At 50.5% G+C, this 14,743-nt stretch overlaps 1 protein-coding gene across 1 annotated transcript in view; it reads left to right on the forward strand.

Annotated features, from left to right (window-relative positions):
- LOC140390448 (butyrophilin subfamily 2 member A1-like) overlaps positions 1-14,743 on the forward strand; it is a 95,842-nt gene that overhangs the window by 26,932 nt on the left and 54,167 nt on the right. Inside the window, 3 exon segments of the mRNA XM_072475595.1 lie at positions 79-105; positions 9,067-9,093; positions 9,252-9,278. Coding sequence (XP_072331696.1) covers positions 79-105; positions 9,067-9,093; positions 9,252-9,278 — 81 coding nt within the window.

Here is a 14,743-nt window from a genome sequence, read left to right on the forward strand (position 1 = left end):
GCGGGTATGGGATAGGAGCAAGTATGATGGGGTGAAGGGCCGTTGCTGATTTAATGTTGTCTTTTTGACCTGTTACAGTAAATAACCGACTGTGTCAAGAAATCGGTGAGTAACTGTTAGTAAAGGAGAGTTAGAGTTCAGGGGAATCAGAGGCCGGTGATGTGGAAATGTAGTCATTGTATTGGAGAGAGAAATGTTTGTGAAACTAATCTGGAGGCTAACGATAGAACGAGTAACAAATTGACTGAATATCTTCATGTAGATTGCAAAAGACGTGCATTTGTATAGCACCACTCAATCCTGACCAGGCCATAATATCTCCGAGTTGTGATAGAATCCCAACAGTACAGAAGGAGGCCATTCGGCCTGTTGAGTAAGTGCCGACCCTCTGAAAGAGCACAGTCCCCCGCCCGATCAACGTAATCCAATCATCCATTAGACACTAAGGGCAATTTAGCCTGTCCAATCCACCTAACCTGCACATCTCTGGACTGTGGGAGGAAACCGGGGCACCCGGAGGAAACCCACGCAGACACGGGGAGAACGTGCAGACTCCGCACAGACAGTGACCAGAGGTCGGAATTGAATCCAAGTCCCTGGCTCTGTGAGGCAGTAATGCTAACCACTGGGCTACCATGCCACCCTAAATCTCCTGGAAATCAAAATACTATCCACCTCTGTGTTGAATACACTTGCCTGGATGAGAGCAGCTGCAAGAACGCTCAAAGGCTCGACAGCATCCAGGACAAAGCAGCCCCGCTTGATTGCTCCCCCTTCTACAACCATTCACTCCCACCGCCACTGAAGAACAGGAGCAGCCGGGTATAACATCTACAAGATGCACTGCAGGAACTCACCAAGGCTCCTCAGGCATCATCTAACAAACCCACGACTGCTCTCATCCAGAAGGACAAGAGCAGCAGATAACTGGGAACCCCACCAGCTGGAGGTTCCCCTCCAAGTCACTCACCATCCTGACTGGGAAATATATCAGCCGTTCCTTCACTGTCGCTGGGGCAAAATCCTGGCGCGCCCTCCCTAACAGCACAGTGGGTGTACCTACACCTCCGGACTGCAGCGGTTCAAGGAGGCAGCTCACCACCAGCTCCTCGAGGGGCAATTAAAGATGGGCAATGAATGATGGCCTAATTAGCGAGGCCCACATCCCGGAGATAAACTGAATGAGAGTGTCCACCACCCTCTGGGGGAGAGAATTTCAAAGATCCCAGCACTCTGAGTGAACAAAATGCTCCTGAGCACAGTGCTGAATGGGGGAGCTGAATGTCGGACAGGCCAGGAGCTGGCATTGAGAATGTGAAGTGGCAGGAGGCTGTAAACACAGCCTGCAAGTAGAACATAGAACATTACAGTGCAGTACAGGCCCTTCGGCCCTCAATGTTGCGCCGACCTGTGAAACCACTCTAAAGCCCATCTACACTATTCCCTTATCGTCCATGTGTCTATCCAATGACCATTTGAATGCACTTAGTGTTGGCGAGTCCACTACTGTTGCAGGCAGGGCATTCCACGCCCTTACTACTCTCTGAGTAAAGAACCTACCTCTGACATCTGTCCTATATCTATCTCCCCTCAATTTAAAGCTATGTCCCCTCGTGCAAGACATCACCATCTGAGGAAAAGGCTCTCAATGTCCACCCTATCTAATCCTCTGATCATTTTGTATGCCTCAATTAAGTCACCTCTTAACCTTCTTCTCTCTAACGAAAACAGCCTCGAGTCCCTCAGCCTTACCTCAGAAGATCTTCCCTCCATACCAAGCAACATCCTGGTAAATCTCCTCTGCACCCTTTCCAATGCTTCCACATTCTTCCTATAATGCGGTGACCAGAATTGCACGCAATACTCCAAATGCGGCCGCACCAGAGTTTTGTACAGCTGCAACATGACCTCATGGCTCCGAAACTCAATCGAAGGGGCTGGTTTAGCACACTGGGCTAAATCGCTGGCTTTGAAAGCAGACCAAGGCAGGCCAGCAGCACGGTTCAATTCCCGGACCAACCTCCCCGAACAGGCGCTGGAATCTGGCGACTAGGGGCTTTTCACAGTAACTTCATTGAAGCCTACTTGTGACAATAAGCGATTTTCATTTAATTTTTCATTTCAATAAAAGCTAACACACCATACGCCTTCTTAACAACCCTCTCAACCTGGGTGGCAACTTTCAGGGATCTATGTACATGGACACCGAGATCCCTCTGCTCATCCACACTGCCAAGAATCTTACCATTAGCCCAGTACTCAGTCTTCCTGTTACTCCTTCCAAAATGAATCACCTCACACGTTTCTGCATTAAACTCCATTTGCCACCTCTCAGCCCAGCGCTGCAGCTTATCTATGTCCCTCTGTAACTTGTAACATCCTTCCGCACTGTCCACAACTCCACCGACTTTAGTGTCATCTGCAAATTTACTCACCCATCCTTCTACGCCCTCCTCCAGGTCATTTATAAAAATGACAAACAGCAGTGGCCCCAAAACAGATCCTTCTGGTCCACCACTAGTAACTGGACTCCAGTCTGAACATTTCCCATCAACCACCACCCTTTGTCTTCTTCAAGCTAGCCAATTTCTGATCCAAACTGCTAAATCACCCTGAATCCCATGCCTCCGTATTTTCTGTAGTAGCCTACCGTGGGGAACCTTATCAAACGCTTTACTGAAATCCATATACACCACATCAACTGCTTTACCCTCATCCACCTGTTTGGTCACCTTCTCAAAGAACTCGATAAGGTTTGTGAGGCACGACCTACCCTTCACAAAACCGTGTTGACTAGCTCTAATCAAATTATACCTTTCCAGATGATTATACATCCTATCTCTTATAAACCTTTCCAAGATTTTTCCCACAACAGAAGTAAGGCTCACTGGTCTATAGTTACCTGGGTTGTCTCTACTCCCCTTCTTGAACAAGGGAACAACATTTGCTATCCTCCAGTCTTCTGGCACTATTCCTGAAGACAAAGATGACTTAAAGATCAAAGCCAAGGGCTCAGTAATCTCCTTCCTAGCTTCCCAGAGAATCCTAGGATAAATCCCATCCGGTCCAGGGGACTTATCTATTTTCACACTTTCCAGAATTACTAACACCTCCTCCTTATGAATCTCAAACCCTTCTAAGTCTAGTAGCCTGAATCTCAGTATTCTCCTTGACAACATTGTCTTTTTCCTGTGTGAATACTGACAAAAAATATTCATTTAGCACCTCTCCTATCTCCTCTGACTCCAAGCACAACTTCCCACTACTGTCCTTGACTGGCCCTACTCTTACCCTAGTCATTCGTTTATTCCTGACATATCTATAGAAAGCTTTAGGGTTATCCTTGATTCTACCTGCCAAAGACTTCTCATGTCCCCTCCTGGCTCTTCTTAGCTCTCTCTTTAGGTCGTTCCTAGCTAACTTGTAACTCTTGAGCGCCCTAACTGAACCTTCATGTCCCATCTTTACATAAGCCTCCTCCTTCCTCTTGACAAGTGTTTCGACTGCTTTAGTAAACCACGGTTCCCTTGCTTGACCACTTCCTCCCTGCCTGACAGGTACATACTTATCAAGGATGAGCAGGATAAAGAGTCCCGCATGGTATGTTGCCTGCCCGGTGGTAGGGTGCGGGACATCTCTGACCGGCTTGAAAGGATACTGGAGAGGGAGGGGGAGGATCCAGTTGTTGTGGTCCATGTCGGTACCAACAACATAGGCAAGTCTAGGAAAGAGGACCTGTTTAGAGATTATAAAGAGCTAGGATTCAAATTAAAAAACAGGTCCTCAAGGGTCATAATCTCCGGATTACTGCCCGAGCCACGTGCAAATTGGCATAGGGAGGCAAGATTCAGGGAAGTTAACACGTGGCTGAAAGAGTGGTGTGGGAAAGAGGGGTTCCTTTTCATGGGACACTGGCATCAGTTTTGGGACAGGGGGGACCTATACCGTTGGGATGGTCTCCACCTGAACCGAGCTGGGACCAGTGTTCTGGCGAAAAGAATAAATAGGGTGGTCAATAGGACTTTAAACTAAAGATTGGGGGGGAAGGGAAAGTCAGGGAACCAAGAGGTGAAGTAATCAGCGGGAAGCGTAGCTGCTTAGGAACACAAAAAAGCACGAACAGACAAAACTCAGGAGAGGTTACGATAGTCCCCATCCCACAAAATATGACACAGTGTATGGAAAGGCTCAGTAAACCAAGGTCCACCACACTAAGAAAACAAAAAGGGACGGTCAATAGAGAATTAAAGGTGCTATATTTAAATGCGCGCAGTGTACGGAACAAGGTAGATGAGCTTGTGGCCCAGATTGTGACTGGCAGGTATGATGTGGTAGGCATCACAGAGACATGGTTGCAGGGGGTTCAGGGCTGGCATTTAAACATCCAGGGATTCACAACCTATCGAAAAGACAGAGAGGTGGGCAGAGGGGGCGGGGTTGCCTTGTTAATTAGGAATGAAATTAAATCAATAGCACTAAATGACATAGGGTCAGATGATGTGGAGTCTGTGTGGGTAGAGTTGAGGAACCACAAAGGCAAAGAAACCATAATGGGAGTTATGTACAGGCCTCCTAACAGTGGCCAGGACCGGGGGCACAAAATGCACCACGAAATAGAAAGTGCATGTCAGAAAGGCAAGGTCACAGTGATCATGGGGGACTTTAATATGCAGGTGGACTGGGTAAATAATGCTGCCAGTGGACCCAAGGAAAGGGAATTAATTGAATGTTTACAGGAGGGCTTTTTGGAACAGCTTGTGATGGAGCCCACGAGGGAACAGGCCATTCTGGACTTAGTGTTATGTAATGAGCCAGACTTGATTAAAGATCTTAAAGTAAGGGAGCACTTAGGAGGCAGTGATCATAATATGGTCGAATTCAATCTCCAATTTGAAAGAAAGAAGGTAGAATCAGATGTAAAGGTGTTACAGTTAAATAAAGGTAACTACAGGGGCATGAGGGAGGAACTGACGAAAATCGACTGGGAGCAGAGCCTAGTGGGAAAGACAGTAGAACAGCAATGGCAGGAGTTTCTGGGAGTAATTGAGGACACAGTACAGAGGTTCATCCCAAAGAAAAGAAAGGTTATCAGAGGGGGGATTAGGCAGCCATGGCTGACAAAGGAAGTTAGGGAATGCATCAAAGCAAAAGAGAAAGCCTATAATGTGGCAAAGAGTAGTGGGAAGTCAGAAGATTGGGAAGGCTACAAAAACAAACAGAGGATAACAAAGAGAGAAATAAGGAAAGAGAGGATCAAATATGAAGGTAGGCTAGCCAGTAACATTAGGAATGATAGTAAAAGTTTCTTTAAATACATTAAAAACAAACGGGAGGCAAAAGTTGACATTGGGCCGCTCCAAAATGACGCTGGTAATTTTGTGATGGGAGACCAGGAAATAGCTGAGGAACTAAATAAGTACTTTGCGTCAGTCTTCACAGTAGAAGACATGAGTAATATCCCAACAATTCCGGAGAGTCAGGGGGCAGAGTTGAATATGGTAGCCATCACAAAGGAGAAAGTGCTAGAGAAACTAAGAGGTCTAAAAATTGATAAATCTCCGGGCCCAGATGGACTACATCCTAGAGTTCTAAAGGAGCTAGCTGAAGAAATAGTGGAGGCGTTAGTTATGAACTTTCAAAAGTCACTGGAGTCAGGGAAAGTCCCAGAGGATTGGAAAATCGCTGTTGTAACCCCCCTGTTCAAGAAGGGAACAAGGAAAAAGATGGAAAATTATAGGCCAATTAGCCTAACCTAGGTTGTTGGCAAGATTCTAGAATCCATTGTTAAGGATGAGATTTCTAAATTCTTGGAAGTGCAGGGTCAGATTAGGACAAGTCGGCATGGATTTAGTAAGGGGAGGTCGTGCCTGACAAACCTGTTAGAGTTCTTTGAAGAGATAACAAATAGGTTAGACCAAGGAGAGCCAATGGATGTTATCTATCTTGACTTCCAAAAGGCCTTTGATAAGGTGCCTCACGGGAGACTGCTGAGTAAAATAAGGGCCCATGGTATTCGAGGCAAGGTACTAACATGGATTGACGATTGGCTGTCAGGCAGAAGGCAGAGAGTTGGGATAAAAGGTTCTTTTTCGGAATGGCAACCGGTGACGAGTGGTGTCCCGCAGGGTTCAGTGTTGGGGCCACAGCTGTTCTCTTTATATATTAACGATCTAGATGACGGGACTGGGGGCATTCTGGCTAAGTTTGCCGATGATACAAAGATAGGTGGAGGGGCAGGTAGTATGGAGGAGGTGGGGAGGCTGCAGAAAGATTTAGACAGTTTAGGAGAGTGGTCCAAGAAATGGCTGATGAAATTCAACGTGGGCAAGTGCGAGGTCTTGCACTTTGGAAAAAAGAATAGAGGCATGGACTATTTTCTAAACGGTGACAAAATTCATAATGCTGAAGTGCAAAGGGACTTGGGAGTCCTAGTCCAGGATTCTCTAAAGGTAAACTTGCAGGTTGAGTCCGTAATTAAGAAAGCAAATGCAATGTTGTCATTCATCTCAAGAGGCTTGGAATATAAAAGCAGGGATGTACTTCTGAAGCTTTATAAAGCATTAGTTAGGCCCCATTTAGAATACTGTGAGCAATTTTGGGCCCCACACCTCAGGAAGGACATACTGGCACTGGAGCGGGTCCAGCGGAGATTCACACGGATGATCCCAGGAATGGTAGGCCTAACATACGATGAACGTCTGAGGATCCTGGGATTATATTTATTGGAGTTTAGGAGGTTGAGGAGAGATCTAATAGAAACTTACAAGATAATGAATGGCTTAGATAGGGTGGATGTAGGGAAGTTGTTTCCATTAGCAGGGGAGACTAGGACCCGGGGGCACAGCCTTAGAATAAAAGGGAGTCACTTTAGAACAGAGATGAGAGAGATTTCTTCAGCCAGAGAATGGTGGGTCTGTGGAATTCATTGCCACATAGGGCGGTGGAGGCCAGGACATTGAGTGTCTTTAAGACAGAAGTTGATAAATTCTTGATTTCTCGAGGAATTAAGGGCTATGGAAAGAGAGCGGGTAAATGGAGTTGAAATCAGCCATGATTGAATGGTGGAGTGGACTCGATGGGCCGAATGGCCTTACTTCCGCTCCTATGTCTTATGGTCTTATGGACACGCAGTAGCTGTTCCTTGAACAAGCTCCACATTTCCATTGTGCCCATCCCATGCAGTTTTCCTCTCCATCCAATGCATCCTAAGTCTTGCCTCATCGCATCATAATTGCCTTTCCCCCAGATATAACTCTTGCCCTGCGGTATATACCTATCCCTTTCCATCACTAAAGTAAACGTAATCGAATTGTGGTCACTATCACCAAAGTGCTCACCTACCTCCAAATCTAACACCTGTCCTGGTTCATTACCCAGTACCAGAACTAAGTTTCCACCCTAGCTCCCTGAATTCCTGCCTTACATCCCTATCCCTTTTCCTACCTATGTCGTTGGTACCTATGTGGACCACGACTTGGGGCTGCTCCCCCTCCCCCTTAAGGATCCCCAAAACACGATCTGAGACATCACGCACCCGGGCACCTGGGAGGCAACACGCCAACCGCGAGTCTCTCTCGTTCCCACAGAATCTCCTATCTATCCCCCTAACTATGGAGTCTCCAATGACTAATGCTCTACTCCTCTCCCCCCTTCCCTTCTGAGCAACAGGGACAGACTCTGTGCCAGAGACCTGTACCCCATGGCTTACCCCTGGTAAGTCCCCCCACCCAACAGTATCCAAAGCGGTATACTTGTTACTAAGGGGAACGACCACAGGGGATCCCTGTACTGACTGCTTCCTCCCAGCCCCTTTCACCGTCACCCATCTATCTTTATTCTTCAGAGTAACTACATCCCTGAAGCTTCTATCTATGACCGCCTCTGCCTCCCGAATGATCCAAAGTTCATCCAGCTCCAGCTCCAGTTCCCTAACGCGCTTTCTGAGGAGCTGGAGATGGGCGCACTTCCCACAGATGAAATCAGCAGGGACACTGATGGTGTCCCTCACCTCAAACATTCTGCAGGAGGAACATTGCACTACCTTCCCTGCCATCCCCTCTAGATAAAAAAAGAAAGAAAGAGCTTACCTGTTATTCACTCCCCTTCTCAGCAAGCACTCTCTCAGCAACCTCTGCGCCCACGATAACACCTGAGGGGAAATAAAAGAAAAACTACTTACCAGTCACCAGCCAATCCCTTACCTGCAGGCTGTGACTTCACGGTTCAACTTCTTTCTACTTCCACCTGCCCTCGAGCCTTCTTCTTGATATTTACAGCACTTTGGTTTTTTTTGGTTAGAGGAGGGGGTCGGGAGGGAAACACTGAGGGAAATACTGGGCCCAGTCAGCTTTTTCCAAGTACAAAGAAAGGACAGACTGTTACAGAATTGAGAATAAGTCGGGGCTCAGCTGGAGTCCCGAAGAGTCCCAATGCTCTGGCTTTAGTTCCAACCTCCTCGGGGGCTGGAGCACAAGAACCGAGGCTGGCGCAGTGGGAGGGCTGCACTGTTGGGAGGTGCTATCTTTGGAATCAATGAACCCAGGGTCCCCTCTCTGCCTGTGGATTATTTTGAAGGAGAGCAAGGGAGAGAGATGCAGTGCCCCGACAATACTTGTCACTTGATCAGTATCACATACAGGAGATTATCTGGTTCTTATCACAGTGCTGTTTGTGGGATCTTGCTGTGTGTAAATTGGCTGCTGCATTTCCTGTATTACACGGTGACCACACTTCGAGGGCACTTCAGTGTCTGCAAGACGTTTTTTGGAGGTGGCTGCCGATGCCTGTGGAAAGTGCGATTACAAATCCGAGTTTTTCCTTCCTTCATTTTGTGTTCCACAAGCTCCGAATGTCCAGATTATTTGGTCATCCTCACGTGGCTGTTTGTGGGAGCTTTGCTGTGCACTGATTGACTGCTGTGTTTCCCACTGTGCGACAGGGACTCGAGTTGTATTTCTATGAGAGACTTGGAAGAATTCAGACTCTGCATGAGGCACTGTGTCAGTACAAACATTTTCCCTTGGGGTTTATCAATATTTCTCACACCATTCTTGTTTTCACTTTCAGTGGATGAGAAAATGGAGCGGAACGTGGGTAAGTGACTGTAAACCGGGTAATGTAGTTGTCACATTGTCCTTCTGGCGGCTCGATTAGGTTAAAGGCTTCGGGCCTAGGGGCCTGCAACCAGGGAATTTAAACGGACACGTTGTTTGTCATCTAACTGACGTGTTTTCACTCTTTTACTCCTCCAGAACGTGAACAACTGCAAAAAGAGATAGGTAAGAAACTTAAACCAATTGGATAAGAGTAGCAGACAGCCAGGGAAACCACGGGGTGCGAGAATGGCGTGAGAGAGAGAGAGAGAGAGAGAGAGAGATGTGTGGAAAGCCCCATAGGTTAGAGAGTGACAGAGAGGACAGACATCACGGGCGGGATTCCCTGTTGTACCGGCAAGAGGAAGAGAGAGAAAACAGTGTGGCTAAGGGAGTGACAGAGAGAAAACCCTGTGGGTAAGGGAGTGACAGAGAGAAAACCCTGTGGGTAAGGGAGAGACAGAGAAAACCCTGTGGGTAAGGGAGTGACCGAGAGAAAACCCTGTGGGTAAGGGAGTGACCGAGAGAAACCCCTGTGGGTAAGGGAGTGACAGAGAGAAAACCCTGTGGGTAAGGGAGTGACCGAGAGAAAACCCTGTGGGTAAGGGAGTGACCGAGAGAAAACCCTGTGGGTAAGGGAGTGACAGAGAGAAAACCCTGTGGGTAAGGGAGTGACAGAGAAAACCCTGTGGGTAAGGGAGAGACAGAGAAAACCCTGTGGGAAAGGGAGTGACCGAGAGAAAACCCTGTGGGTAAGGGAGTGACAGAGAGAAAACCCTGTGGGTAAGGGAGTGACAGAGAGAAAACCCTGTGGGTAAGGGAGAGACAGAGAAAACCCTGTGGGAAAGGGAGTGACCGAGAGAAAACCCTGTGGGTAAGGGAGTGACAGAGAGAAAACCCTGTGGGTAAGGGAGTGACAGAGAGAAAACCCTGTGGGTAAGGGAGTGACAGAGAGAAAACCCTGTGGGTAAGGGAGTGACCGAGAGAAATCCCTGTGGGTAAGGGAGTGACAGAGAGAAAACCCTGTGGGTAAGGGAGTGACAGAGAAATCCCTGTGGGTAAGGGAGAGACAGAGAAAACCCTGTGGGTAAGGGAGTGACAGAGAGAAAACCCTGTGGGTAAGGGAGTGACAGAGAGAAAACCCTGTGGGTAAGGGAGTGACAGAGAGAAAACCCTGTGGGTAAGGGAGTGACAGAGAGAAAACCCTGTGGGTAAGGGAGTGACAGAGAAAACCCTGTGGGTAAGGGAGTGACAGAGAGAAAACCCTGTAGGTAAGGGAGTGACAGAGAAAACCCTGTGGGTAAGGGAGTGACAGAGAAAACCCTGTGGGTAAGGGAGTGACAGAGAGAAAACCCTGTGGGTAAGGGAGTGACAGAGAGACAACCCTGTGGGTAAGGGAGTGACAGAGAAAACCCTGTGGGTAAGGGAGTGACAGAGAAAACCCTGTGGGTAAGGGAGTGACAGAGAGAAAACCCTGTGGGTAAGGGAGTGACAGAGAGAAAACCCTGTGGGTAAGGGAGAGACCGAGAGAAATCCCTGTGGGTAAGGGACTGACAGAGAAAACCCTGTGGGTAAGGGAGTGACCGAGAGAAAACCCTGTGGGTAAGGGAGTGACAGAGAGAAACCTTGTGGGTAAGGGAGTGACAGAGAGAAAACCCTGTGGGTAAGGGAGTGACCGAGAGAAAACCCTGTGGGTAAGGGAGTGACAGAGAAAACCCTGTAGGTAAGGGAGTGACAGAGAAAACCCTGTGGGTAAGGGAGTGACAGAGAAAACCCTGTAGGTAAGGGAGTGACAGAGAGAAAACCCTGTGGGTAAGGGAGTGACAGAGAAAACCCTGTAGGTAAGGGAGTGACAGAGAAAACCCTGTAGGTAAGGGAGTGACAGAGAGAAACCCCTGTGGGTAAGGGAGTGACAGAGAGAAAACCCTGTGGGTAAGGGAGTGACAGAGAGAAACCCTGTGGGTAAGGGAGTGACAGAGAGAAAACCCTGTGGGTAAATGAGTGACAGATAGAAAACCCTGTGGGTAAGGGAGGGACAGGGAAAACCCTGTGGGTAAGGGAGTGACAGAGAAAACCCTGTGGGTAAGGGAGTGACAGAGAGAAAACCCTGTGGGTAAGGGAGTGACCGAGAGAAAACCCTGTGGGTAAGGGAGTGACAGAGAAAACCCTGTGGGTAAGGGACTGACAGAGAAAGCCCTGTGGGTAAGGGAGTGACAGAGAGAAAACACTGTGGGTAAGGGAGTGACAGAGAGAAAACCCTGTGGGTAAGGGAGTGACAGAGAAAACCCTGTGGGTAAGGGAGTGACAGAGAGAAAACCCTGTGGGTAAGGGAGGGACAGGGAAAACCCTGTGGGTAAGGGAGTGACAGAGAGAAAACCCTGTGGGTGAGGGAGTGACAGAGAGAAAACCCTGTGGGTAAGGGAGGGACAGGGAAAACCCTGTGGGTAAGGGAGTGACAGAGAAAACCCTGTGGGTAAGGGAGTGACAGAGAGAAAACCCTGTGGGTAAGGGGGTGACAGAGAGAAAACCCTGTGGGTAAGGGAGTGACAGAGAGAAAACCCTGTGGGTAAGGGAGTGACAGAAAAAACCCTGTGGGTAAGGGAGTGACAGAGAGAAAACCCTGTGGGTAGTGAAGTGACAGAGAAAACCCTGTTGGTAAGGGAGTGACAGAGAGAAAACCCTGTGGGTAAGGGAGTGACAGCCAAAACCCTGTGGGTAAGGGAGTGACAGAGAAAACCCTGTTGGTAAGGGAGTGACAGAGAGAAAACCCTGTGGGTAAGGGAGTGACAGAGAAAACCCTGTGGGTAAGGGAGTGACAGAGAGAAAACCCTGTGGGTAAGGGAGTGACAGAGAAAACCCTGTGTGTAAGGGAGTGACAGAGAGAAAATCCTGTGGGTAAGGGAGTGACAGAGAGAAAACCCTGTGGGTAAGGGAGTGACAGAGAAAACCCTGTGGGTAAGGGAGTGACAGAGAGAAAACCCTGTGGGTAAGGGAGTGACAGAGAGATAACCCTGTGGGTAAGGGAGTGACAGAGAGACAACCCTGTGGGCAAGGGAGTGACAGAGAGAAAACCCTGTGGGTAAGGGAGCGACAGAGAGGAAAATCCCCTGACGAAGAGAGCGACACAGCGTGAGTGAGGGGGACAATTCATTGGGTGAGTGAAACGGGGAAGTTGGTGGGGGCGGGATTGCATTGTGATAGGACACTGGATGGAGCAGAATCATTTGTGTAGAAAACGCTGACCTGCAAATTCCTGACTTCACCTCACAGCCAACGGAGCTAATCTGTGTGGGGGTAGGGGGCTGGTATTGAGCAGTGCTGGCTGTGTGTGGGGGTAGGGGGCTGGTATTGAGCAGTGCTGGCTGTGTGTGGGGGTAGGGGGCTGGTATTGAGCAGTGCTGGCTGTGTGGGGGTAGGGGGCTGGTATTGAGCAGTGCTGGCTGTGTGGGGGTAGGGGGCTGGTATTGAGCAGTGCTGGCTGTGTGTGGGGGTAGGGGGCTGGTATTCAGCAGTGCTGGCTGTGTGTGTGGGGGTAGGGGGCTGGTATTGAGCAGTGGTGGCTGTGTGTGTGGGGGTAGGGGGCTGGTATTGAGCAGTGCTGGCTGTGTGTGGGGGTATGGGGCTGGTATTGAGCAGTGGTGGCTGTGTGTGTGGGGGTAGGGGGCTGGTATTGAGCAGTGCTGGCTGTGTGTGGGGGTAGGGGGCTGGTATTGAGCAGTGGTGGCTGTGTGTGTGGGGGTAGGGGGCTGGTATTGAGCAGTGGTGGCTGTGTGTGTGGGGGTAGGGGGCTGGTATTGAGCAGTGCTGGCTGTGTGTGGGGGTATGGGGCTGGTATTGAGCAGTGGTGGCTGTGTGTGTGGGGGTAGGGGGCTGGTATTGAGCAGTGGTGGCTGTGTGTGTGGGGGTAGGGGGCTGGTATTGAGCAGTGCTGGCTGTGTGTGTGGGGGTAGGGGGCTGATAGTGAGCAGTGCTGGCTGTGTGTGGGGATAGGGGGCTCGTATTGAGCAGTACTGGCTGTGTGTGGGGGTACGGGGCTGGTATTGAGCAGTGCTGGCTGTGTGGGGGTAGGGGGCTGGTATTGAGCAGTGCTGGCTGTGTGTGGGGGTAGGGGGCTGGTATTGAGCAGTGCTGGCTGTGTGTGGGGGGAGGGGGCTGGTATTGAGCAGTGCTGGGTGTGTGGGGGTAGGGGGCTGGTATTGAGCAGTGCTGGCTGTGTGGGGGTAGGGGGCTGGTATTGAGCAGTGCTGGCTGTGTGTGTGGGGGTAGGGGGCTGGTATTGAGCAGTGCTGGCTGTGTGTGGGGGTAGGGGGCTGGTATTGAGCGGTGCTGGCTGTATGTGGGGCAGGGGGCTGGTATTGAGCAGTGCTGGCTGTGTGTGGGGGTAGGGGGCTGGTATTGAGCAGTGCTGGATGTGTGTGGGGTAAGGGGCTGGTATTGAGCAGTGCTGGCTGTGTGTGGGGGGAGGGGGCTGGTATTGAGCAGTGCTGGCTGTATGTGGGGCAGGGGGCTGGTATTGAGCAGTGCTGGCTGTATGTGGGGCAGGGGGCTGGTATTGAGCAGTGCTGGCTGTGTGTGGGGGGAGGGGGCTGGTATTGAGCAGTGCTGGCTGTATGTGGGGCAGGGGGCTGGTATTGAGCAGTGCTGGCTGTATGTGGGGCAGGGGGCTGGTATTGAGCAGTGCTGGCTGTGTGTGTGTGGGTAGGGGGCTGGTATTGAGCAGTGCTGGCTGTGTGTGGGGGTAGGGGGCTGGTATTGAGCAGTGCTGGCTGTGTGGGGCAGGGGGCTGGTATTGAGCAGTGCTGGCTGTGTGTGGGGGTATGGGGCTGGTATTGAGCAGTGCTGGCTGTGTGTGGGGGTAGGGGGCTGGTATTGAGCAGTGCTGGCTGTGTGGGGGTAGGGGGCTGGTATTGAGCAGTGCTGGCTGTGTGTGGGGGTAGGGGGCTGGTATTGAGCAGTGCTGGCTGTGTGTGGGGGTAGGGGGCTGGTATTGAGCAGTGCTGGCTGTGTGTGGGGGTAGGGGGCTGGTATTGAGCAGTGCTGGCTGTGTGTGTGGGGGTAGGGGGCTGGTATTGAGGAGTGCTGGCTGTGTGTGGGGGTAGGGGGCTGGTATTGAGCAGTGCTGGCTGTGTGTGTGGGGGTAGGGGGCTGGTATTGAGCAGTGCTGGCTGTGAGTGTGGGTAGGGGGCTGGTATTGAGCAGTGCTGGCTGTGTGTGGGGGTAGGGGGCTGGTATTGAGCAGTGCTGGCTGTGTGGGGGTAGGGGGCTGGTATTGGGCAGTGCTGGCTGTGTGTGTGGGTAGGGGGCTGGTATTGAGCAGTGCTGGCTGTGAGTGTGGGTAGGGGGCTGGTATTGAGCAGTGCTGGCTGTGTGTGGGGGTAGGGGCTGGTATTGAGCAGTGCTGGCTGTGTGTGTGGGTAGGGGGCTGGTATTGAGCAGTGCTGGCTGTGTGTGGGGGTAGGGGGCTGGTATTGGGCAGTGCTGGCTGTGTGTGTGGGGATAGGGGGCTGGTATTGAGCAGTGCTGGCTGTGTGGGGGGTAGGGGGCTGGTATTGAGCAGTGCTGGCTGTGTGTGGGGGTAGGGGGCTGGTATTGAGCAGTGCTGGCTGTGTGTGTGGGGGTAGGGGGCTGATATTGAGCAGTGCTGGCTGTGG

Source organism: Scyliorhinus torazame, chromosome 14, assembly GCF_047496885.1.
Source record: "Scyliorhinus torazame isolate Kashiwa2021f chromosome 14, sScyTor2.1, whole genome shotgun sequence".
In the NCBI taxonomy this organism is placed as follows: domain Eukaryota; kingdom Metazoa; phylum Chordata; class Chondrichthyes; order Carcharhiniformes; family Scyliorhinidae; genus Scyliorhinus; species Scyliorhinus torazame.